Consider the following 27,543-nt stretch of genomic DNA (forward strand, 5'->3'; position numbering starts at 1 on the left):
TCAAAATTTTATTTGTATAAGCATTCATATAGAAATAATATAATATATATAAAAACTTGAACGACTCGTGCACAAGATCGTGCCGATGAGTGGATCTTTTCCTCACGGAGCTGTAATACTGCCCTGCTTTCAGTCAGTTCACTGTCTTTGAGTTTAGTGGCAATTTTCATGAAATGTCTATTAAATTTACTTTAACTTAACCATGACTTCCAATAATAGTTCCTCTTTCAACGTTTGAAACCAATCAACAGAAAAAAATTTAAAATTTTCTGACTTTTTAGTTACAATTCAAACCATTATCAAAACCGCTTACTCTTTACCATACCAATGTTTTAAAAACAAGTTAAATTGTATTTTCGGGCTTTGAGGCCATCTTTCTCCGCATGTCAGTTACATAAATATCGACAAAAGTCGAACTCTCGACGACTTAAGCTGACTTTAACGGAATACCTCATGAAGCAAATCAGGATGTCTTCGCCATGTCCACCATCATGACCCCACTTGTTCCACCAACTTACTCATGAAAGAAATTACATATTTGATCAAGCTGCCCTCAAGATGTTATCACCGTAGCTTTGCGAGTCAATGCGTCCCTTCCGCTCCGTGAACTCAGTACCGATGAAGTTGTAAAAGCCTTAGGGCTAACAGCATTAACATCTTTAGAAACAACAGAATTTCAGCAAAAAATGGTAAACTAGAAGAAAACTAGAATCGCTGGCTTTAGTGGACTTCAGCATTGAGATATATTCACACCGCCTCTACGTAACTGACAAGAAATCCAAGACACGATTTCTAGACGAGACAGGTGCCAACACCTTTGTTATATCTAAATACTTCGGCGCCGCCGTTCACCTGCTTGTGACGACTTTCTCGCTCATTTAATATTAAACGTTCAATGGTTGACATCACTCCTTCATGCGCGCTAATTAAAGATATACGACCCTAATTGAAAATATGGAGCCGTTCGATTTTATTGTGGATTTATGTAACCGACCTATTATACAAGCCAACGTCAAGAATCATAATTTCATTACACTAAAGCAGAAGGCAATATCCCATATGCCTACATTTGATCTGTATACGTACAACAATACCATTACTTACATGCGTATGAAGAGAAGTAGAGCTCATTTTAGGTCTATGACATTCATACAATACCCGGCGATTTTCGGCTTCGTAATTAGCCGATTGTCTCTTTGCAAAGGTCGATGTGCAATATTTTTCGCCAGGTACTGTATAAATGTATATTCATCGTAGCAGGCGTGAATCAAACGATACTCAGAGCCAATTTTCTTTAGCATCACAATCTAATCATCGATATGAAAAACCACCGATTAATTAACAGCACTCCAAGCCTAGCTGTAGACGCGCCAGCTTGCACGTGCTCCAACGATTGGAAGTATCGACAACTAGCAATCGCCACATTCACGAAATTTTGGTTGACAATCCAAAAACAACAAGACATCTCTATGAACAACGAACAACAATGCACTTTTTTCTCTCATGACCACTCCTTTCATACCTTCCATAGGTGCGAATAAAGAATTCGAGGTAAAAATATAGCATGGACTGTATCACCATAGTAGAGCCTTCAAGAGTGGAGAGATATTCTCTATCCTAAATTAAATAAGACTATGAAGTAAATAACGTTATCGCTTTATATATTATACTTGCATAGACAAAGTTACTTATGTATAAATAACCTTACGAGTAGACAGAGGTTTTCTATCCTAAATGAAATTAAAGAGTATTGTGAGAAGTGAACCTGTGACTATTCCATATGAAACACCATTAGGAAATGTTTGTTTGATGAAATTACATTGTTAGTTCTAGAACTATTGTCTTATTACACTCCAGCCGTTGGTCGAAGTCCATCATCTGTCAACAAGGCGATTATTGGATCCAATAGGGACCTGTGGATTAACAAACGGCCGATTAAAAATATAAAGAATCAAATGACAGCTAGAGGTTATTTTGGCACTGGTCGGTCTCCGATAAAATATGATGGTTCAATTTCAACAGTTAGCCATTAAACGCCTGCGGGAATAACATGAATGAAGAGTTCCCACAGGCGCGTGGTATATGTTTGAGTAGTTGTGGTTACGTTTGCAAACCCGTGTATTGTTGCACTTTTGGCGTTCTTCTAACCCGCGAAGTGTGTCGTAGCAACTCCCGGGTTAGCAACTGGACGATCCTATACTTTCAAGTGTTACAACTATAGTACTTCCTCTCGAACGAAGCTCAGATGTAGTTTGCCAGAACGTGAACTGTATCGACACGCTCGTTCCAGTTTGTCAGTTAATTTTATCGCTTGGTGGGTCGTCATTGCTGTACTAGGTTGAGCTCAGATATACAGACTTACGACGGTAGATTAATATTGTACAGCAGTCGTAATGCGGTGTGAAGATAGCGAATCGCCTTGATGGAGGAGTGCATGGACAATCGAAGTTGTTTTTTTTTCCGCCCAAATAGGCTATATTTTTTATCTTGATAAAGACTTGAGTGGTATATGACGTGCTGTACTTCAGATAGAATTTTAGTAATGTTACTATCAGTGAATTTCTTATATTAGGGTCAAGTACATTTTTTTAAGTAATTTGTAATTTGCTTGCTGTATAATTTCTGAATGTTGAAATGACTATATCACTTACAAGTTATTTTATAATAGTCCATAATTAGGTACTCTTACGAAATAGCTTTTATATATCGAAATCAAAAGAATAAATACGAAAATCATGAATTTATTTAATCAAAATATACAAAATTGCTGACGACGCACTTTTACCATGTATTTATTACCTTGGAAAAAATTTTTGGATGCAAAATTTAATTAATAATTTATTATTTCCATGTCCTCATCGGTATTGAACTTTGTCCTAGCGAAAAGTAAATGAAATTCCAAAACTATTTGTAAATAGTCCAAGTGTGGTTTGGTGATGATAAATTTTTATTCGCAGAAAGTTGTCATTAAGAAGGCTTGAGCAATTGTCAACACTTGGTTATTGAATGGCGAGCTTTTTCATTATCGCTTTCAGTTGTTGAAGTATTCACAGTAATTGTCTGGCCAAACCGTAAAAAAACTAGGATTCTCTAAGATACGGTTCAAAATCCCCGCATTATTGTCAGTTACATAATGTAAAGCATCACTAAAAAAATGATATTCAATTATGTTTATTCTTCAGTCAATTCATAGAGCACCCACTTTTCGAGGTTTATCACTTTTCCAAAAGTTTATTATATCATTTTCACCAACAGCTGTCGCTAACATTGGTGTAGTTTGAGATGGATCTTTTCTGGCTTGCTATTTCCTTCTTATCTTAATTATTGGCTCATTCTCGAGCCTCGTTCTAAAGATCGAAATTTCCAGAAGACATCAACGATAAACCTGCACCGCGCTTCGTTAACTAGTCAGTGATTCTTTGTGCAGATTTTGCAGTGTAAAATATTATTTCAATACATTTAAGTAACCAATGTTTTATAAATGAATTGCTAATGATGAAAAAAAAATTGTGTGAGCTTTAATTTGACTTCAAATTAAATGAGGAATTCCTAACGTAAACCAATCGGCAATTACATATTAGGTTCCCATATTATACAATAAAACATATTTTTTACCAGTGAGACGTATTTATTTAATTTCGATGTTAATAAATTTATACGCTAATAACATTTAATGGTGATAATAAGGTAATTACAAACAATACTTTCAAATACTAAATAATTAAAAAAAATCTGAAAACTATAAATATTTTATTACAATCTACAGGTGGGCGGGCACATACAAATGTTCTCAATTAAATTGATATGAGCTACAATTAAAATAAACAAAAAAGATTAAATTTGTTTCACAATGTAACTAAGGTTACAAAATAATAGACATAAGCCCTATTTGTTTATATCTTAATGATAATTAAAATAGAATTTGAGTGATAAAGTTACGAAAAGTCAATGCTTTTTGTTTGACTAGAACTAGCTGTTCGGTGGAATGAGCCTATATTGAAAACTGGTGTGTTAAAATTTTTTCCTTTAACTTCTACTTCATTTGTAGTCATAGGTAATGGAATAGGCCTTTTGCCAATAATAAGTGGAAAGCATTCATCTGGAATACATGATAAAGCAGATTGTATTCTTTTCATTCGATTTGAACATTCCTCAAAATGATCAGTGAGATATTTTAATTCTGGTGCTGAGGCTAAATTCATGTGGGTCTTTAAATTTTTGTCAATAATTTTAATACCTTCTGTAGATGTAAAAGTAACTTTCTCACCAGAATAAAAAAATAAATCAATGTCAGTACCATTTTCCATTAATTGGCACTTGGCCAAAGAAGAATAGAGTGTGATTTTCGGTGTTTTAGCTTTCACAAGGTCAACAAAGCGTGATGCATACAAGTATTTTTTCCAATGTTTATGTGGCAAGTTATGATATGAAAATACTTCATCAGGTGTAGGATTATGTATTGGACTTAAATTTATGTCCTTATCTTTATCAACACCATAAATTATAATCTTCATGCCATCCTTAGATATCTTACATATTTCGACTATTTTTTCTTCTCTATTTTTCCCCTTTTTCTTAATAAATTCTACACTTACCCCTGAGGGCTCAATTTTTAGTATAGCATTTCTTGTTCTATGTGTGATAGTAGGTAATCTGTTAGAACAGAGAGGTGGAACATTGATCGAGTTACTACTAATTGCACATGGTTTTGAAGTATTCTCTTTATTATCATCTACATCAAAATTTTGCGAACCACTTTGAACTTGACATTTGATATTTAAATTTTTCAAGTTGTCAGCTAAATTTAGAGTACTGCTACAAGTACTATTGTTTTTTTGTGCAGGACATAACTTATTTTTCCCGTAAAGTTCACCAGTATTGTACAATTCAACTGAGCCACCACTAGATGCACAATTTCTATTATTGCACTTATTACTAAAAGCAGATAATGATTGATCATATTGGTTACAAGAATATACATTGTTTTGATGCTGTTCTAGATTTTCTTTCGGAAAAATCTGGACTTTACTACTTGTGTAGATACCATTCATCTGAGATTTCTTTTCATCTGATCTAATTTTTGCACTATGCTGTGTGCTGTGCATTGTTGTCAGAAAACCAGAGTCTCTTGAAAAGTCCTGTTTAGTGATGTTCAATCCATTAAACACATGATTAAGAAAAGGGTGTTCTAATATTCCTTTCAATGTAATTCTTTTGATTGGATCTTTGCATAAAAGTTTCTGCAATAAATCTTGGGCCTGTTCAGATAACTCATCGGGTATCTTGTAATCTGCATTAATAACTTTATTGAGAGTAGTTTTAATATGTTGTGTATGAAATGGAGGTTTTCCAACCAGCAGAGTATACAGCATACATCCCAAACCCCAAACATCAGCAGGTAGTCCATGAAGCTCTCTTGATGCTACTTCAGGTGATATATAGTTTGGTGTACCACACATTGTTACGTGTTTTTCATCAGGAGCATTCAACTGTGTTGCTAAGCCAAAATCAGCAATCTTTACATTTAAATCCTTTGTCAATAACAGGTTATTTAAAGATAAATCCCTGTGTATAATATTATGAGTATGTAGATACATGACCCCACTTAGTACTTGTCTAAATATATCAGCAGCAGCTTTTTCTGAAAGGCCACGCGTTCCTAATTTAAAATGTTTAGCTAATTCTCCATTATGTGCTAATTCTAAAATTAAATAAACATAATGTGCATCTTCAAAAAAAGTATATAACTCTAAAATTGCAGGGTGTTTTAAGCGAGAGTGAATGGTGACCTCTTGTCTAACTCGACCTATCATACCAGCACTCGCCATGAGAGCCTTGTCTATCATTTTGATAGCTACAAACAATCCTGTTTTGCGACATCTTGCTCTGTACACATGTGCAAATCCCCCTTTACCAAGATGTTCTAGTAATTCATAATCTTCTATTTTTTCACCAAACATTTTCAGCTCAACATTTAAATTTGACATAAATAGAGTTTATATTATGTATTTGGAAAGCATCCTGTAATCTAAATATTGCCATTATTTTAGATTATACTGAAAAGAGGAAAATCAGTTTTAAGAATAATATTAAACAAAATTGCTAAAAAAAGATTTTTTAAATATGCCTAGAATACCTTATTTAAAATCCATTTGGCATCTTGGATACTTTTTGTTATTATTTCTCTTAGTCTCTCAGGATCACTTTCTGACTTATACTGTTTATAACTCTGAAATAAATAATTCAGCTAATTACACACAATTTTTACAGTTTTGTAAGCTTATTACGATAAGATCTTTTGTCATTTTCATAAACAAACAGAAAAGATCACAATGAGAAGACAGTAAAGCAAATGCTTAATAAAATAGTTTCAACAATTTATAATATTTAGAGTTAATTGACTCCGCAATTTGAAGTGGAAATTATCATTTCCTAATTCTTTAACTTGCGTAATATCGTATCTTACCTGTTTAATAGAAAACTTATAATGTTTACATGCATCAGGGGGCAATCTCTCACATTGACGTAATAAATACTTGTACAACTGTAGAGATGTCATAACAAGCTTGGTGTCATTAGAAAATAATCTTATACAAGCACAAATAAACATTTCATACACTTCCTTCGGATGTTTTTTTATTTTACAAATGAATTATGATACCGATTGAAAAATTAACTCTAGTGAGTGAATAATTGGCGTTCTCAAAATTACACAATGAAAAATGTTAGCACAGATCGTTTATTCTTAGAAATTTTATGATCTGTACACATTATACAACTTATGTAATCAACAGCCATTCCAACAAATTTAGATTTAAATGGTTTAAAAATACATAATTCTTAATTCAGTTACTATAAGTTGATACCGTGAAAAAATATTTTATAAATAGCGAAAATATATTTTATGTATGAAACTAAACAACTTAATTCATTTACACAAAATATAGATTAAGGTAATATAACATTAATCTCCATATTCATGTTTTTATTTATTATTTACTAAATAAAGGAATTATTTGGTGCATAAAATCTAAATAATATTTATAATATGCATTTTTTTCTTTGCTTTTGTTATTAGTTTTTTTATTACTTGTTTGCATAATAAGAAAAGGAAAAAAAATATATGGTACGAGTATTAGTATAAACAAAACATATATTTCGTATTGCTTTTTGACGTGTTTCAGACAAATAAGCCAAGTACAATGTTAACATTAAGGATTGCAAGAAATGTTTTCTTATGGAGTATGAAGTGTTACTGTAATCTGTGGATATTCTTTGAATGATGTGTGTCTCTGCTTGTAATGCATTACTATTGCAACTATATAATGTCGCTTGTTTCACGTACGTTAGGTAAAGAATAAAATTAAATATCAAATCTTTACCTTTTCGTTTTATATCTTTGTGTTAGTTAAAAGATGCGAATGTAGTTGTAATAATTATGTGTGTTCGTAGAGATTACCATGTATTTAGTGATTCATAAAAAAAGATTAGTATTATGATAAGTCAATATTATTTTAGTTTATGTTTGTGATTGTGTATTGCTTTAATAATGATTCGTTAGCACTGGTGTGGTATGTGGTATGGCACTTGTAACAATTCGTCGAACTCCAAGTGTGCAAACACCAAGGAAAACGGTGAGTTACAAAAACGGATGTAAAAGTTAGGTCAATAATTTTGCATAGTCAAAGGACCAGTAAGGTTGACAGATGAAACTCGTACTATTTTGCTCTTTGTTCTTGACGTTTTATTAAACAATCTATCCCTTAGTATACTATATTGTTCGCAAAATCTTTAACAGAAAACTATGTCAGCAAACTTTATATATATTATAATTTAGTTACATATAACCTATATTGCAGTAATGCCTGTATATTTTCATAATCAACATTTACTGAATTAACGCGATTGACGGATAATTATCGCTGGGTGAGGTAAATGTTTATATGGAATTTGTTATTTATGCTTTTTTGGCATTAAAAGTTACCTATAAAATAATAGATAGAGTTAAAACGAATCTTATATTTTTAATAATAATTTTGATGTAATATACTGTATTATATATATTTCAATAATTTAATGGAATAGGGATTTTTAATTGACATAAATATTGAATAAATACATACGGAAGAAGTAAATTTCAATTAAATATCATCCTTTGAAAAGAGTTAATATTTAATTAAAACATTAACTCTTTTTTTAAATTAAAATTAAAGTTTCTTCAAAAATGTAAATTGAAACCATTTTAAGAATACTCTGGTAGAGCTTTAAAATATTTTTACAGTATTGTCAATAGTTTAGTGAAAGAAGGGAAATATACTCAATTGATTATAAATTTTATGACCTAATGTATTAAACAAGATATGCTTTAGGGTGAGGATATAATGTTTCCAAAAAAATATTTGGTTTACTATATATGATAGTAATGTCTGTTTTAGCTTTTAAATAAATTCATAAATAATTCTGTAATATTCTATTGATTTTTTTATTAGTGTCAAATTTGGCATCCATCCAGTCCATGTTTTTTTTATACTACTACATAAAATTTGATAAGGTTAAAGCCACAAAATAAATAAATTTGGTACAAATTTTTGATGAAAATAAAATTAAATGAAATGTGTTTTTTATAGCCCAACCTTTAAAAACAATTTTTCTATTGCTTATCTAATGGGATGGTGGAAATAATGTTTCTATTGCTCAGTAGATTGTACTTACAAATTATGCATTATAAAATTAAATATTTGATTCTATAGCTTGTAATTTTCTTTTTAGGAAGATGAGAAATCGAGTGAAACTGATGAAGAAGATGTTGGAAATCGTACAAGCAAAAGGTAGGAAACTTTTTTGTATAAAACTTAGTGTTAGTAATTTTTAAAATTTATAAGAGTTTTGCATGTAATGTAAAAGTTAAGTTTTGTTAAGAATGTTATATGCATTGATTTTTTAGACAGAAATATCAAATGTTTACCAGTGTTTGTGTCATTTTATTTTTATCTTGTATATACAAATATTCAGCAACAATCATGGTATATGAAAGAAATTGAAAACTTGACTCAGAAATATTCACCAAAAATTTTATACATTTCTGTATTATTTACTATTACAGATTGATTTAAAATTGATTACATCGACTTATAAATTTACTTTTTCTATTTTTTGAAGAAAGTGTTATTCTTTGTTTAACAGCAAAATATAACTCAAACTGTATTATTTTTTATTGACAAAGTATGTTTTAACACGCGACGTCTTATAAAAATGCGACAATTATAATACAGTGTGTTCTGGCCGCCTCTTGTTCCTGTTATACGTTTAGTATCTATATTTACGCGGCAATACGCAGCTCCGTTCAGTTCGGATGGAAGCCGTGACGCTCGAGTCGGACGGGTGCGTCGGGCACAGCGTATTGTGCCCCGGGACACTGAACAGTGAGTCGTGGCTTGTGTAGCGCCGTCGCTGACGAATTGCGCCCGCCAGGAAAACGCAACCGCAGATACGCTGTTTTTGTACTAGTGTCGTAGAAGCGGGAACGTGATTACTTGTCCATTTGTCACTTGCATTACACCTTATGTCTTTGTGCATGACATGGTTGCGTTCAGGTAATAATGTAATAAGTGTTCACTCTTTAAAATTATCTTTTTTTTGCTTTTCCTAGTGCTTAAACGGAAAAGATTGAAAAGTTAATTTATAATATACAATACGTAGTATTATTTTGCCCGGCTCGTTTTATTTATTCAGTGCACAATAAATTGTTTCTTCGTACTAATAACTAAGACCTTGAATATGTAACGAACGCAACGAATAAATTTAACTGCGAAAGGAACAAGGTATCAATTTTTCTGCAAATGTGGCCTTCTTATCGTCTGACGACAAGTGTCTCGCTTTGTTTTTATGTACAAACAATGTTTAGGATGCTTCTAACCGGCTTCATGTTCTTAATACAATCGTTTACCGATTGTTGTTTGTGTGAATAAAATTAGTGAACGAATCATTAAAATATAAATAATGTTATAATTGTTGCGTTTTTTCATATATATTTTTATATCGATTTATCTTTACGTTAAAGTTGTCATTACGATTTGTTGTCTATGAAAAGGAATAATTAATTGACAACGTCCATATTTTTCCAAATATATTTTTTAACTCCAGATAACTTTTTAAATATCCTTAACTAATTCGAAGATATGCATCTTATTAGCTATTTGCGTCTACAGGTTTGTCTCTATATTTCAGCACAGCGTACTTTAAGTTGCTTCTAATAACTTCTAATGTTATATGTGACATGTTATAACATTTTGTTTAAATTTTCATTTGAAAAGTAGTTCGTTTCTAAAGCCAAGGATAATAACAAAGTTGTAAAAAAAATTTAATTTGCAACTGAAAACTAGAGAAAAGCGAGTGGGCTATGTTCAGGTTTTGTTATTATTTGTAACCAAAAGACAATTGCTTATGACGAATTATACATTATTGTTATACATAACACTGATATCTGCGGCCATATGCCTTTTGTTTTTTTTTTAAATTAATGTATGTATTTTGCGTTCTTTTGCTATTTTAGCCACAGTCTGTCTACTCAATTGACCGATTTCGTATTGGCGGTGATTTAGGAAACGAGCTTTATAAAATTATAGCATTTTAAAGCTTTCAAAATAACAGTTTAAATATCATCCTTGATCCTTTATCTGCTCTTGTGATATTTGTAAAGGCAAAAGAGAAGGGAGCCTTGCTCACGTTTTCGTTAGTATTATAAACTTGAAACTTATTGTATTAAAAATAACACTACAAATTTAAAGTACATTACAGAAAATAAAGTTTAGTCATGATTTTTCGATCAGAATAAACATTTGTCTAGTTCATTTTTGTATGAATTTGAATACAACATAATTTTTTGTTAAACTTATCCGTAAATATATGTTAACACACAAATATGGAGGCATTCTCTTCAACATACAGACATACATACAGAAAAAGGAAAAAGGCTCTCGTAGCTCTACAACTCTCTTTCTTGTTATTCAATAAGACTCCAGTTGAGGTAACATTCAGTATAATTTACAATGGTATTTAATAGTAAACAAGTTATTGAGACTACTTTTGTCGCTCTTTGAAGAGAAACAAAACATTAGGTATTCAATGCACTACTAGTCCGGAGAAGCGATAAACTTGGTTCAAAAACAGCGCAGTTTTGTGATGAGTTTAATAGAATTCAATAGGCCATTTTAGGCGTCGTTAGGTCGTGTCAATGTAGTTTTATCAAAATTATTCACTTGTTATATAATTTAAACGTCTTTTAGTGAAAATTAACCTGACCTATTTAGACATTTTTAGATTGAAACGCCAAAGTTACGAGTATTTTTTAAGCTTTTTATTTAAATTTTCATGTATGATAATATACAATTTTGTTACTCATTTGTGGATACGGTTTAGACGTAGTTCATTCTGCTAAGATAATCATTAATTTTATATTGTCCGTGCATTGAAATTCATAACTGTTTAGCAAGCAAGGAGGTAAATAATTGATAACTGTAAAATGTAATTTTTTTAAAATATATTGTCAGTGTAAGTATATCAATTAAAAAACAAAATGTTACAGAGTCAGTATATGGTCACAATGTAACAAAAACAGGCAAGATTACAATTAAAAAATAAAGGACAAAATGAACTGAAGCTTTATTTAGGTAGTATGTATCAGGGGAACAGGAAAGTAAAGTCATTTTTGTCGACATCTTTTACAGAAAAACCAAATGATTTTTACGCTTCGGCATTGAAAATTTGTGTACTAGATGGCAAAAGGTTGTTGATAACGAAGGTGAATATATGTTTATTAGAAATAAAAACTTGTTAAAATGTAGTTGTGGATATTTAACTTAAGAAAGCGACATTACTTTCCGGTCCCCTTAATATGTCGCTAAAAACCGTAATCTGTAATTGTATTGATTGTTATTTTTAATTAGTTATTAATGAGACTTATTCCTTGCCGTCGGTGTCAATCAGCTGGCACAATGATGGTGATGCTGATCAATGAAGTACATTATAGTCGATCTTTTGTTATGAATATTAAAAATACAATTCATCAATTATAACTAATAACACTTTTGATCAATCATTCGTTTGTGACATTTCGCAATTGAATATATATATATATCACAAAAATTGATGTGCAACGTAATATATGTAATAATTAAAAGGACGTGGTAGTCACGTAGCTGTTTCCCGCGCAATAAATGACAGCGCGGTGCGCCATGCGGTGGGTAGGTGTGCAGAAGATCGCATCGGCCGCCCTAAATTGGGTAAAGTGAAAAAGACGCGATCGCGGCGGGCGGACTGCTTCTTATATGTGCGGGCAGCGTAGCAATGCTTTGGCAACACGCCGCCGCTCTATTTTTAACGAACCTTGAGAGCAACCGCCCTTGCCGCTGTAGTGGAAGTGACAATGTATATTCGTTCCTACTTAATGTACTACAAACAAATATCTACTTTTCATTCTATTATTAGATGAGGTGATAAATACGTCACATCATTAGATGCGTGTGTGAATTTTTGATGTGCTCATTCCGGTACGCTATTTTCGAATGACCTCTCTATATATGTTCGAGCGATTCCTTTAAAAAGCTTACGGCCCGTGTAAAGGTAAATGTCACAGCGCGACCCTAACCGCTCGTTTATCTCTATTTTAGACGCACGAGATTCTCGCACTAGCTTTGCCTCTTTGCTATGCTCTGTATTTATTAGCGAAATGTTAGTCGGTGTCGAAAACACTCGTGTTGTGTAACTTGATTTTATAAGTTCAGGACCGTGCAGTCACTCGAGGGAACCTTATAACTAAAAACGTTTTATTTACAATTCACCGTGTAAAGGTTTTTTTTTTGTAGAAAATAATTATTAAATACTTTAAATATATTCGAAGTAAGGACACACATATTAAACGTAAAAACTGGGAAAGACGATTGGACTCATACCTCCATTCAACTTGCCGGACCACTTCAAAAAAAATCTACGGCAGAATCTTTAGATGAGTAGGCCCGGCATATTGTCCTAAACCTCGAGGCAGTGTAATTTGGTAAAACTTCCAAATTGTATTGTTTATATATATAAGTATTAGGTGTTAGTGTATGTAGAAAAATTGTAAATAATGAGAAAGCGCTGTAGTGACTCGCAGCCGGGAGAAGAAAGGTCCGTATTAAATAGCGGCAACCCTCTCCCAATTGCTGCTTACAGCTTCATCTGAGTTAATATTTCAGGAGCGGGGTCCGTACGTTATGGTACAAAGTTACAATTACATGACCATGACCGTCGAGTGTGCAGGCGTATGATTTTCTAGTGTAACTGTTTAGTTTGGTGGTTGTGTGAAAAGCAAGGACCGTACTGTTTATAAAGCAAAATCTATTTGGAGGTCGAAGGGAGTAACGGATCCATTTTCTGACCACTTTCGCTAAGAGCGCCTGGGGCGACAGCCTACCCAAGATGCCATGGATATCGATTGTAGGCCACAAATAAATAAACAGTGGTGTTAAGAGTAGTGCAGATCTGATGATGCGTCCATGTGCTCTTATACCCTTTACTATGCCGGTGATCGTCAGATTCTGCAGTATATTGACTTTCCTCCCGGTAATGAGTTTAGAATAGTGAAACACTCATTTAAAGTAGGTGGTAGAGAGCGTAGTATTGAGTTTGAGAATGGAGCCATTAGTTACTTGCATGCGCATCTATTGTATGAGAATGATCTATCTTCGATATGCTAATGGCTCGACTCGCTTATACAGTGAATCAGAAATGGTCTTACTTTCAGACAATGAAGAGGATATCCAGCATATTTATATCATAATGGTAGAGTGAAAACTTAGATAATCATGGTAGTGGACCTCGCGAAATACTGGACCTTATTAACTACACTGCAAACGGGTCTCTACAATACTACGAGGGTGAATCAAATTCCAGCGTGATTCGGATAATTTTTGCCGTCGTCTTGTCACCATGGATGAAACTTGGGTCCACCATTTTGATCCTGAAACTAAAAGACAAAGCATGTCTTGGAAACGACCATCCTCTCCATCCATTAAGAAATTTCGAGTTGCTCCTACCGCTGGCAAAGTTATGGCCTCTGTGTTCTGGGATAGTGAAGGAATCCTTTTTATTGATTACATGCCAAAAGGCCAGACGATTACTGGACTCTATTATGCAAATTTAATCCCGAAAGTGCGTGAAGCGATTAAAGAAAAACGTCGTAGAAAACTGTCGTTGGGCGTGTTGTTCCTTCAAGATAACGCTCCTGCTCATCGATCGGAAGTTGCGCTCAACGCAATCCGCTGTGCTGGCTTCAATCTCCTTGACCACCCACCATATTCTCCGGACTTAGCCCCAAGTGATTTTCACTTATTTCCAAAATTAAGAGAGGAAATTCGTGGAACAAAATTTCACGATAATGACGCGGTTATAGCTGCCGTAGAGGACTTTTTCGAGAGTCAAGAAAATAATTTTTTTTCACAAGGAATAAGGAAGTTAGAAACGCGTTATTCTAAATGCATTGCATTGGAGGGAGATTATGTAGAAAAATAAAATATTATTATTTAAATCTTTGCATTTTTTAATATTGATTCCAAGAATTTTTTGATTCACCCTCGTACATGTAAAAAAAAATCTTTATTTTATCCTCCATCAATATGTATTGAGTTTTGGGAGGCGTTGCAGTCGGCCTACCACCTAGTTTATATCTACCACCGGTGAATTTTACAGTAATATTCTTTTAAAATAGAGAAACGAAAAAATTTTGTAACATTTTAGCAAAATTAAATGATGTATAACACTACATATTAAAAATATTTGAAGTGTAATAACTGATAGGATTATCACTGCCAATGCGTACATCGTTATTTTATTTTTTACGATAAAGAGTGGTCTTGTTTTATACTTTTTTGAATACTGAAAAATGTAATCTTTAAAAAAATCTTGCACCAAAAACTTGAGTCACGTAAATAATATACTATTATAAAATAACAACCACTTTTTTAGTTTCTAGTGTATACTACGATTTGAGATATCACCTATGGTTGAATGATTTCATCGGGGGAAGATTATTATTGCTACAGGGTCATGCGATCATAATGATTATGTTTCGATATATAATCTCTATGAAACCTAATACAAATTTTGTTACATAACGAATGTGCATATTCGTTAGAGATTTTATGTAAAAGACCATTTATAAGTTACTTTTATAAGTATACAGGATGATTGGATGTAACATACGCTTTAAAGAGGTGAATGTATAGCTCATTTCCCGACAATTAATGTTTGGTACATCCTATCCAAAAAAAATTCAGAAATAATACACTTATATACTATAATCAGATGTTTCTGCAGACTTGAGTTATTGGCCTGTTGCCGTCCAATAGAAAAAATAAATTAATGTACATTTCAGAGTTATTATACAGAGTGATTGGAAATGGATGTAAAAACTTTTTGCTGACAAATGGGCTATACGTTTTACACTTTAAAGCTTTTACAACTGTAACTAATCATACCGTGTATACTACACTAAATTGAAAAAAGCACGATGCAGCATTTTGATTATTTTTCGCATTGTGCGTGAATTCCACGAAATATATTGGTAACGAATTCGGAGCTGACCGGGTTGCTGATAGCAATTCAGCGCTAATATAAGTATTTTAAAAATAATAGACGTTTTAAATTTTGTATAATCTCAATTAATTGCCGTTGAAAATTAAAAACCGTCATTAACTTTAAGGTTGTAAATGGTATTACTCGAATCTTTAATATACTTATGTCTCTTTGTTATTGTTCATGCGTGCACGTGCATAGACTACAATCTTGCTGCCATGCGTTTTTTTTTTTTACAAAATAATGTTTTTCAACACAAAATACGTAAGCCGTGCTATAAAACACGCGAGCATGTTGGTACACGGTACGCGCTAATGGATGTAAGTACGGTTTAAATATACACAGCGCGCGCGTTGTCGATGCAAGCGTATTGTTAGGCCTCATAAAATAGCAGGGAATTCAATGAGTAATCGCGCCCGTATACATATTAAGGCAAACCCACGGCTACGGGCCAGCCAGCGCGTCTCGAGACCGGTGTCGAGTTGAGCCGGCTCCGAGTTGCGCCGGTGAAAGGGACTCAACCGCCGCGCCAACACCGATTGCTGCAACTTTGCTAAAAATGGCGTCACTCAATCATTTCGCGGTTGCATTATATCAAATGAGAAAAATTGCTACCGACTACCGCATTCGACTATCGCGCGTTTCAATCGAAGGACGTTTTGTACAAATTTTTTTAACTTAGGAGCAGTACCGATATTTTTTTCTTTCACAAACCGCCAATGTTACTAATGTGTTAAAACTGTTTATTGGAATTATGGATATTTCGTATCCGACTGATTTAAAACCAAAAGGTTTTAAAAAAATGGAAAATTATATGTATAATTAAAACATTGATACGTTACATTTTACGTTCATGTATTCCATTGTGACTAGACACTGTCTTAAAAATTATTGATATACGTTTCATTTGATTTGGTTTCCATAACTCGTCAGGATGCGCTCACTGAGTGCTTAGGCGTTGGTGTTTTTGTCAATCTCATAAAAGAAAGGTAATCATGACTTCAACATACTGAAATAAGACGTATTTAACAAAAAAAAAAACTTTTTTTTTACGTCAATAAAGTATACGAAATAATTAAAGGAATAATTATTGGATTATGAGGATATCTTTGGCAAATCAGTTACATTGCAATGACCATTGTCGTACATTGTAATTGTTATCAATTCTAGAACGCTTTAGTCATCGGTTCTGCTAGCAATTTGAAAACTTCTTTCATCTAACTTTAACGTGTTTCTATTAATAGAAAGTAGGGTATAATGAATAAGTTTACTATTACTAACCTAAATATTAGTAATATCTATATTCTGGCAATCGCTATTACTCTAATATTGCAGACGTCTCAAAATCCAAACATGGTAAAACAGTTAAAGTCAGAATATTATCCCGAAAATCTTGCTTGAATAATGCATAAGCATGATAGTTTCTACTACATAATAACTAATCTCAACTAACTTGCCTAGTGTAGTAGATCATATTTAACGATAGTAAAATCGTAACTCGGAGATTTGCTCGTCTGAAGTGGCAGTAGGCGTGGCACATCGCTTGCGCTACAAACGGCCGTTGGAACAGAGAGGTTCCGAAGTGGCTACCATACACCGCGGTAGACGCTCCGGGGGTAGTCCTCCTTCTAGGTGGATCTTCGACATTGTTAAGCTCGCGGGAAGTCGCTGGGTGCAAGCAGCGCAAGGACGATTATTGTGGCAATCTTTGATGGAGGCCACTGCATTGCAGTAGGAATTTTGCTTTTGTGTTCAAAATTGGTTTTGCTTTTTTGATGGTTGTACGTTGCTTGTAGTGTTGTTGAGTGTATTACGTATTCTGCCAGTGTTTTACTTGTTGCAGTCTCAATGAGTGTTACTTCGCAAATAAGGGCGCGGCGTTGGTGCTGGGGGTTGCGGAGCACGGGTGTGCCGAACGGAGGCGTTCCCCCGCACGCCTGCCGCAACCCGACATTCACCACCACTTGCGGGCGATGTTCTATCTCGTGCGGCCCGAGGAGACGCTCAAAATGGTAAACAAATACTTTGTTCACAGTGACATGTCATATGTCCCAGTATACCACTAAACTATCATTGATCATTCGTATTATTATCCCCATAGAATAATTTGAAGTGATCACTTGTGGACGATGGAGACTAGAATCACAAGAACTGAAGTAGTTAATTAGTAAGGCATTCTTCAATTTAAAGTTACGATTCTACCAAATGAATGATGAATCTGAGAAGATCATACAACAATTTTCTGTTGTTACTTTTACAACACTCTTAATACTAAGACTTAATATTGGACCGTCTATACGCACATTTTAACATAATTGTGAATACATTAAAATATGCTTTTTTGAGTTAGTTTAAATTTTCCATTTATTATTTTGTTCAGGGAATGCACTAAAATTTGTCATGTAAATATGTTAAAAGTTACAAACCCTGTATTTACTCTTTTTAATCAGTCTTTGAAATAAAATTAATTTGTTGCATAATATGAGATACCTGATATCAATTCTAGCAATCGATAAATTGGTTTCCGATGTCGTTCACTAATCACGCCTAATATAATAGTGGTTGCTTCCTGCCTTTTCTATGATATAATCTTCTGGGAGAAGGGATCTTGCAAGCTATTGCTAATTCTCAGGTGGAGCACCGATTAGCTACTTTAACCATGATAAATGTTGATAAATAACTTTACGGTCGTTTTTGTCCGTGTTATAACATTCAAAAACTATTTCGCACTCAGGAATTGGAATTGGATGGCAGTATAATAGCATGACCTATTTTAACAAAGTAATATTGTCGTTATCATTTTAAAAAACTAAACAAATTTAAGTGAACTATTCACATTTGATGTTATATAAAAACTCCCGAGTCTCTGATTTGGTCAATAGATAATATTAACCGTCCGTAAAAAGTACAAAGCTAAACCTGTTGTATATATTGATTTGCATATGTAAATATCTGCCTTAGTGACAGTGGACCCGACCTCGCACTATTATGATGTTCCGCGATACAAATTTAGCTTTTTACGACGCGCACTGCAGGAATGGCAGCTGGTGCATTTTTTAATTCCAGATCAACACTGGAACCTAGTCGGTTAGACCCAAGAGAAACGTTTGATTGTTACATTATGTAATTGGGGTTAAATAATGCTGGTGCTAGGCGGTGAAGCTGGAGAGTGCCCATGCGGGCCGCACTCGTTATCTGGTGGTTGTTTGCCGAAACGATGAGGCGGCCTTGCTCGGCATCGACTGCAACGAGAGGACCACCGTGGGGCTCGTGTTGCGAGTGCTCGCCGATACTTCTATCAAGCTAGACGGAGACGGGTAATACATTCAATTATTCATTAAAGTAAGAATATAGACGAAAAGCTTGCGTGATTTCTAACAGTTGTAGAATAAGTTACATTTCCAACAATTCCACTCAATACAAAATAAATTTTTACAAAGTACCTTCGAATTTAATAAGTGCTGCATGCCAGAAGTAAACTTGATAGAGTTTTTATTTACATCTATGTAAATACTTGCATTACGCGATGTTTAGTTAAAAGATGTTCAAAACGCGTAGTGACTTTTGTACAAACGTTTCCATAAGTGATTATACAAGTTGATAACCAACTTGAGCTTTATCTAACATATGGCGAATCTTCTTTAGAACCAAGAGTAAAGTATTGCTGCGATCTTATTGAATTTAAACGCAGTAGTTATGGTTTAAAAATAAACTTGTCATAAATGACATAATAATTAAAAACTACATATTGGATACAATGGTTGAATGTAGCAATGGCTGTGATAACAATGATAAAATTGTTTTTGCGGCCAAAACATGGTAGGCCACAATTATCCTAGATGCGCTATCTGGGAAACTAGGTCTTGCCACTTAACAGTTTAAACATTACTCACATTCAAGGACCATGGCATCGCTTATGAATACGCACTCTGTATCAGCCTTCTCGTGTGAGACGATATTATCATACCCGACGCGCGGAGAACAATTACAAGGAGCTACCTCGCGGGCTACTCTCGGGTGAACTATGAACAATAACTAATTAAAAATTCATTGTCCGCAGAGGTTTCAGCGTATGCGTGTGCAATCAACAACACATATTCAAGCCCGTGTCTGTTCAAGCAATGTGGTAAGTGCGTGTTATACAACTGCTAACGGCTTAATGTGTTGTTTCTTAATACCGATTTGGTTTTGTTACAATATTTTCATTTTGGTCACGACAAAACTTGTGACAATTCAAATTACATACAATTGTAATAAACATTTTAATTTGTCGTACCAAATAACGTAGACTTCTTTTAAATTTACCCAAAAAAACATTGATTCTTATTTGTAATGATTTAGATTAACTCGAATAATAATTACGATTATAACTAGTTATTAATAGATTTAATAACGATTTATTGTTAATTACCTTTACGTTTCTGTTGAATAATCTTTTGCAGCACCGGCAACCAGCAAAAATAAGTGTAGCATTGTACAACAATTGTCTTAAATTCTATTGAAAAGTTTTTCAATCACTCATGATGTTTTTGAACTTTTGCATTTGTACATTCAGTGGTTTTTAAAATAACGTATAGAAGGCAACTTTCGAACTTACGACCGATGACGATTAACATGTTAGTTGTTTTTTTCTGATTACTTAACCTTATTAAACATCATTGATATCTATATTTCAATTTATTAATGCTTTTATGCATAAAATGTCGGATATGCGGTGTATAAATGGTCGCTGTGTGAACAATTGTTGAATCATGTATTATGTTTACTTTTTCATTATAAGTTATCCTTTTATTAAAAACGAGCTTTATTATTGTTATTATATTTAAGTAAAAATACTAGGCTAGTAAAACCTATAATCTGGAATAGGTTTATATAAAACAAAGAATATAACATACTAAGACTTTGTATTAGGGGGAATGGAAAGTAATGTGGTTTCTGTCGACTAATTTTCCAGAAAAACCCATTATATTTTAGCGCTCCGGCATTTAAAATTTGTATACTAGATGGCAAATGTTGTTGATAACGAAAGTGAATATGATGTTGATTAAAAATAAAAACTTGTTAAAAATTTGGTCGTGTGATTTTAACTTAATAATGCTGTTACTTTCTGGTCCTCCTAATATTTAAAACAGATACAGCTCAGATGCTAGCTGTAATAGAAAACTGTTTTTCTCCAAAAATTATAAAGGCACCGTCATACCAACCCCCCGTAATAATCAAAAGATAGAAGGGAGGCGCCGTAATATCTTTTAAGTGAATAAATGGTCTTGGCTTTTAAAAATAATTCAGTGTTAAAGAAACATGATAGTAAATAATTGGTACTAATGTATTATATTAATATCACATTACAACTTAGTTTATAATAAAATACACAATGATTGGTATAGGTGTAAAAGCTTTAACGGTGTTAATGTGCATTACCTACCAATTAATGTAAATAATAAAAATAATAATGTACCCAATCCAAACATCAATGGTTTCAGAAATAATTAATAACGGTTCGCGTAAAATCGTTTTCAAAATTCGGATTAGGTCATAATAAAATTAATTACTGTTCGTTTCAAACTTTGTACTGCCAGAAGTGAAAAACCTATCACATTCCAATAGAAAAAAATGTACTGCATCATATTGATTTTACTGAGTGGTCACTTTTTAAAGATGTTTGGAAATAGACGTAAAAGCTTTAGTTTTTGTTGAAAATTGTGATTATCCGATATAGCCGATAATCCTGTATATTTATTAATACATTAAAAGTGATATAATTTTAAAAGGTTTCCCCTAAAATAGAACAGTTTGTTTCATATATATATATATATATTTATATATATATACAATATTATATATATATATTAATAATTTTTTATATATATATATATATATATATATATATATATATATATATATATATATATAAAATATATATACCGAGGTTTTAAATGTATACTGTTAATTAAATCTAATTACAGAATTCTAGTTTTTAGTTAATCGAAATGTGTGTAACTTTGTTAACTCATTTACATGTTTCTAGACGAATCTTTCAGCATTTCGAGTCAATGGTAGATTGCTATTTATAATTTTGAAATAATTAACGTTACAAAAATGCGTCAAGGAAATTTTGAATTTTAATTACCGTGGATTTATTTTTTAGTACCAGTATTTAATAACTGTCAATTAAATGGTCATTTAGTTACAAAGGGTGGCTTGCAAATATGCAGGTCGGCGTTGCAGACGCTGCACCGTGCCAGCGGGCGGGCACGCGAGTTGAACCACTTCGCGGGCGGCACGTCCCACGTCTGGTGTGCGTACTACGAGGCGCGCGTGGACTCTGACCGTTCCTGCCTCAACGAGTGGCACGCCATGGACTGCCTCGAATCGCGACGCCCGCCTTCGCCCGATTCACTCAGGCACAAGTTAGTATCTACTTATGTATTTAATTTGCAAAGTATCTTTTATGAGAGAATAATGCACGCCGGATATCCTCCTCTACCAGTAACAACCGCTACATTCTTAGCACATAATCATTGCAAAGAAGATTAGTTACATACTCTCTCTCTCTATGCTCAATGAATAAAGTAAACGCAGTATTGCTTAGCGATTAAATCACAGCTTAAAATGTTTATTTTTACGCTTGTGAGATGTCAGTAGTAGTCGATCTCGCGAACTCATTATTTTTTTTTATTGAAAATTCTTAATAATGGTGGAGAGTACTTCAAAAACGTAACTTGGAAAGTACGGCTCATTATATAAACTACGACGAGAAAACTAAATTATTTTGGACAATAACTCATTTTCCAAAATTAAAACCCCGTCTTCGAAATTACTTTTAACATATATTATCTTTTGTTTAAAGTTACATTGACACAAAATACTAATTTAACACTTGAAAACTTTGCGGTTGGTTAAATTCGTAAACTTGACCTCATTTTCTCGTCAAAATTTAACCAGTTTAGTCAATAGCAAATGTAATTAATATTTTTTAATACAATTTACCTAGAAATAAATACATATAAAAAAAATTTAAAAGTTTTAAATAAGAACTTAATACAGGCCTAAACCAAAAATTAGCGAATCAACCGAGGTAGAACTTTGTAGCGCGAAAAGTGAACTATATCAATTTATACTTATTAGCGTTTGACTAAGTCACGCAGAGGGCGAATTTTGCTAGAGAGCATTATCGCAGTCAATGTGATTGCCGCCGGATAGAGATTTTACAATAATTTTCCTATTTAGGTTTGGTCAACAACGCTTTATTCAATATAACGAATTTTTATGACGAGTGTGTGTTACCAGTGATGACTTACGCAAAAACATAGTCTCTCACTTCGGGTCTCATTGGAAACTCACAGTCGCTTAACGAGCCACGGAGGGGGCTATCTTGAGGATTAATCTGAGAGACATCTCTACGATATCGAACCAAATGTGAGGGGATCCGCAGACGGAGGATAGTACCGACGTAGCCCAACTGATTAGTAAATTGAAGTGGCATGGGGCAGGCCCCATTGCTGATGCCTTAAGACCCTTTTGAGCGGAGACCGCGGGTCTGCTTGCGCAACGTAAGACGTCCACCAGCAAAGTCTTTCTTATGAAAATATAGGGAGAAGCTGTTTGGCTGTGGTCGACATACGCTTAAAATGATGATGAATGAAACGAGCATTAGCTAGAAAGGAAGTCTAACAACTAACAGCTTGTATTATAAGAATTAGATTTATGAAATAAATTGAAACCGAGGCCAGAGCTTTACTTATTTAAGAAAAGGACCAATATTTAGCCACTTCCGCACATGCAGTGGTAGTCCTGCAACAAAGTACACCGCCCGCCAGCCCGCTGATAAATGCGTATGTGGCAAACAATGCGAATTACACAACTGCCACCGTCAAATCACTCAACACGTGATTCACCTCTCCACGGGGCATCTTCAGGACTTATGTTACACCGATTAGTGCCAAACACACAGTATATGACTCTGTGTGTGCACTAATCGCTGCACGACTACCACTGCATGTGCGGAAGTGGCTAAATATTGGTCCTTTTCTTACTTAGGATGGACTTCCGCAAGGTAACGTCTGATTCCACTAAATCTTTACTTATTTATTTTATTTTAAGTTAATAGACTAATAACCAAACGCAAGTCAAATAAATTACATAAATTTGGTGCTATTTAAAAACCCCTACATGTCTATATGTAATATTGTTATCACTCTTAGTAATTGTTTTGAAAAAATTACGAAAATTATCTTTGAAAAATTTAGTTTATATTTTTTTCGTACACTTTCATCAGAGCTCTTTTTACTTAATACAAGTAAATATAATATGCAATAAATTATATTTTACAACTTAGATATAGTTATTATTATTCTTTTCCGTAGGTTTTCTTTAGTGTTTAAGTTGAGGTATACTCGTGTCGATATTTTATAAATTAAGTTTGTTAAGTTTTCATAATAACAAACATGTAACATGTCGATAGATTTGTAAAGCCAAGAAGCGTTTTTTAATAGCTATGTGCTTGACGCCTCTCGTTTTTTTTGTTATAATATAGCAACAACTTCGTAATTCATTTTAATGAACGGCTTTAAGAATTACCAAACAAAGGTTTCAGTCTGAAATTCCTACTAGTAGTGTATAGTTTGTTACAGAAACTATGATATTTATAGGTAATACAAATTGCTATGTTTCTAATCTCGTTGTTTCTTAGCTATGTATGATCAATTAAAAAAAAGCGAAAGTATTACAGTTTAACGATAGTTTTAAAATATAAACAGGACATTCTTTTTAAATGTATCCATAACATTACTTGAACCATTATGTAAAAATGTATATATATATGCATAATACCGTTCGTCGATTAGACAACAAAGTTAGATCAGAATTTTCAAATCAATCGAAAAAATATATTAATTTAAGGTTTGTGAGCACGCTATCCCTAAAACTTCATTGAAAATTTTCGTAATTTTTTTCAGGCCCAGAGAACGAGATGAAACTGAACGTGTGATTCGATGTACTTTAAAAGAGATTATGATGAGCGTAGACTTGGATGAAGTAACCAGTAAGGCTATACGGGGAAGGCTGGAAGACGAACTGGATATGGATCTGACCGAGTACAAGTCGTTCATCGATCAGGAGATGCTGACAATACTCGGGCAGATGGACGCGCCGACTGAGATATTTGACCACGTCTACCTGGGCTCTGAGTGGAATGCGAGCAATCTTGAGGAATTGCAAAGAAATGGGTAACCTTATTAATTATTGTCACTTCATCAACACGCCATGTGCTTTACTTGCTTATTACTTTGTTACAGTAATAGGTTTAAAATTGCGATAGGACAATTGTTATTGCATCTCTTACTTTTTGTTTTAAGAGATAACCTAAATAGTTATGAAATAGCATAGCACTAACTACAACTTTAATCTAAAATAGCTTTTTTACAACATTAGAACCATTATCACCGACCTCTACAATTATGAAATATAATGTAATTTGAGTATTTTCCTTTTCAGGGTTAGACATATATTAAACGTGACGCGGGAGATAGATAATTTTTTTCCTGGTATGTTCGATTACCTAAATATTAGAGTGTACGACGACGATAAGACTGATCTTTTGAAACATTGGGATAATACGTTCAAATATATAAATAAAGCGAGGAATGAAGGATCCAAAGTGCTCGTACATTGCAAAATGGGAATCAGTAGATCCGCTTCCGTCGTCATAGCTTATGCTATGAAAGCGTTCAACTGGAACTTTGAGAAGGCCTTGAAACATGTGAAAGCTAAAAGGAATTGTATTAAACCTAATACTAATTTTCTTAATCAACTCGAAACGTATCAAGGTATACTCGACGCCATGAAGAATAAAGAGAAATTACAAAGATCTAAGTCAGAAACCAATTTGAAATCCCCTAAAACTGCCTCCAAAATCGAAAGTAAAATAATGGACCCCACTCCTTTAGTTTTAGCTTTAACGGGGTCTTATTCGGGGCGACCGCGGTCGTGGTCTCCTGATACGAAACTGGCTTCGGAATTGTTGCCACCGACTTCAGTTTCTCTCGAGAATCTCGCATCGGAGACACGCCACATGCTCATGCCGTGCGCCAATGGAAGCTACAGCGTTTCACCAAATCAAATTATAAGATTAAAAGAGGAAAAGGAGGAAGCAGCCCCGTCCGTTAAACATATAGTTAACGAAATAGAGAATGCAGTATCTGTTGATCGCAGAGATGTTACCAGAAAACAACAAAGGTTAAATTTTGGTAATCTCTCCGAAGTTCCTAGTAGCAGATCGTCCGAAGGTTCTGTTGGTTTATCCGCTCAAGTCAATGATGTGTTGGTCAAACAACAGCAGGCGTCGCCTTCGCGTGTTTTAGGTCACAAGTATTCTTATTCAGAGGTTGAAGCAGACAAGATACATACGTGGGATCCCGGGGAAGTACCCTGGCCCAAAAGTGATGACTGTCAAAACGGTAATGATAGTGATAATATAGTGAAAAGTGACAGTGGTATAATTGACGTTAAAATTAAAACTAATGACGGTTTCTCGAATTGTATAGATAGTAATATAGACTGTGACGATAGAAGGATGATCGAGGACGACGCACCGCCTCCGAGCAGACAAAGTTCCTGGAGCTCCTTCGACAGTGCCGTAGTGCCGGACCTTTCACGGCACTCGTCATGGGGCTCGTACGACACGAGAATGGCGCGTCCGCAGGTCGTGGTCCGAGAAGATCCTGCTAAACGGGTTAAAGAAAGATCTGATGAACGAAGCGAAAGAAGCGTTGAACCGGCGCCTGTAGTTAAACCTGCGTCCGACCTAGGCATCATCACAGAACACAGCGAGCCGGCAGCAGCGCGACGTGCCAACATCTCAGCTAACGAAAGAAAGTTTAACGAAACGTGTGCCATACTAAAGGAGCTGGCGAACGCGGCAGCACGGATGGAGCGCGTGCGGGACCGCGGGGCGTCGACGTGGGGTGGGCGGTTGTCAGCCTCCGCGCCCGCCGACACCTGGCTGCGTGCGGGCCCGCGCCGCCGCCGCCTCGCTGCCGTCTCGCACCCCGACCTGCCACGCGCTGCGCCCTCCGCCGCGAACACCTCTGCATCTGGCCTCGTCAGCAACCTCAAAAGGGAGTTTGAGGCACGCTTCGAAGGGGACAACGGCCGGCGCGCGAATCTGCGTAACCGCGTCGGCACGTCGCCGCCGCTGGGCGAGGACCTGTCCGTGAAGGTTCTGGTCGGGCGATACGATCGCGTGCGTCCGGGACGAATGCGTACCGAATCGGGCGGCGAGCCGACGCGGCGACCCCCCGACACGCACAAGGGACGCGCGCCAGACGCGGCTCGCCCGGTGCGCAACTCGATTTGCGTCGGCGATCGCCCCTCTCCATCACTACCTCCGCCCCCCACTCTTGCAGCGCCTGTAGTTTTGTCGATCGCACCGGTCGATTATTCCAATGTGGTGGTCTCAACTGTGATGTCGAAAGCTCAAAACAAAAAACAATTGCAACATGGGAAAACCCATCCGTTGACGAGGCTCAACTTGAATCGGTCGAATAATAGATGTTCCAATCCTGTGTATAATACTATGTAGGAGTATTACGTTTTTATTTATTATCAATTCTTGCCAAACTCGATATTTTATCTTTCTAGAGTTTTATATACTATTTACAAAAAAATGAAATCACAGTGTATTTGTCTATCACTTCAAATTGTATTAAGCGGCTGTTTTGCGTAGAGATGTTAAAAGAGAAAATAAATTCGATACAACAGATGTACAAGTTTTATGTCTGGGTTTTTTTTTCCTACCGTTAAATCCTGGCAGATTACCATCAGGCTACTCGATCAAGAAAATAGTTCTTTAAATGGTCAAAAACATGAAGTGACACAAAGCTGATAAAATTGATATAGTTTTATTTTAATATATTAAGTTTACAATATTTATTA

General features: G+C 34.6%; 2 protein-coding genes across 2 annotated transcripts; one reads left to right on the forward strand and one right to left on the reverse strand.

Annotated features, from left to right (window-relative positions):
• Positions 1–3,620: 3,620 nt before the first annotated feature.
• Positions 3,621–6,225, reverse strand: SAK (Sak kinase). The gene is made up of 2 exons (XM_068773379.1): positions 6,137–6,225; positions 3,621–6,056 (listed from the first exon to the last, which is right to left on the reverse strand). Exon 2 carries the CDS (start codon positions 5,985–5,987, stop codon positions 3,936–3,938), a length of 2,052 nt encoding a protein of 683 aa, XP_068629480.1. The 5' UTR covers positions 5,988–6,056; positions 6,137–6,225; the 3' UTR covers positions 3,621–3,935.
• Positions 6,226–7,333: 1,108 nt separating this feature from the next.
• ssh (Protein phosphatase Slingshot) lies at positions 7,334–27,383 on the forward strand. Its single transcript, XM_068773230.1, is given in 9 exon segments — positions 7,334–7,634; positions 8,770–8,828; positions 17,453–17,621; positions 18,763–18,926; positions 19,670–19,735; positions 21,825–22,019; positions 24,567–24,836; positions 25,105–27,091; positions 27,093–27,383. Coding segments are annotated over 9 exon segments (3,000 nt in total). The 5' UTR covers positions 7,334–7,580; the 3' UTR covers positions 27,129–27,383.
• The last annotated feature ends 160 nt before the right edge of the window (positions 27,384–27,543 follow it).

This window comes from Battus philenor, unplaced genomic scaffold, assembly GCF_028537555.1.
Source record: "Battus philenor isolate CCGP_79_NKW_IND1 unplaced genomic scaffold, ilBatPhil1.0.hap1 SCAF_6, whole genome shotgun sequence".
NCBI lineage: Eukaryota > Metazoa > Arthropoda > Insecta > Lepidoptera > Papilionidae > Battus > Battus philenor.

Coding starts and splice junctions, on each gene's coding strand:
- SAK (XM_068773379.1), bottom strand. CDS start 5,987: ATGTCAAATTTAAATGTTGAGCTGAAAATGTTTGGTGAAAAAATAGAA.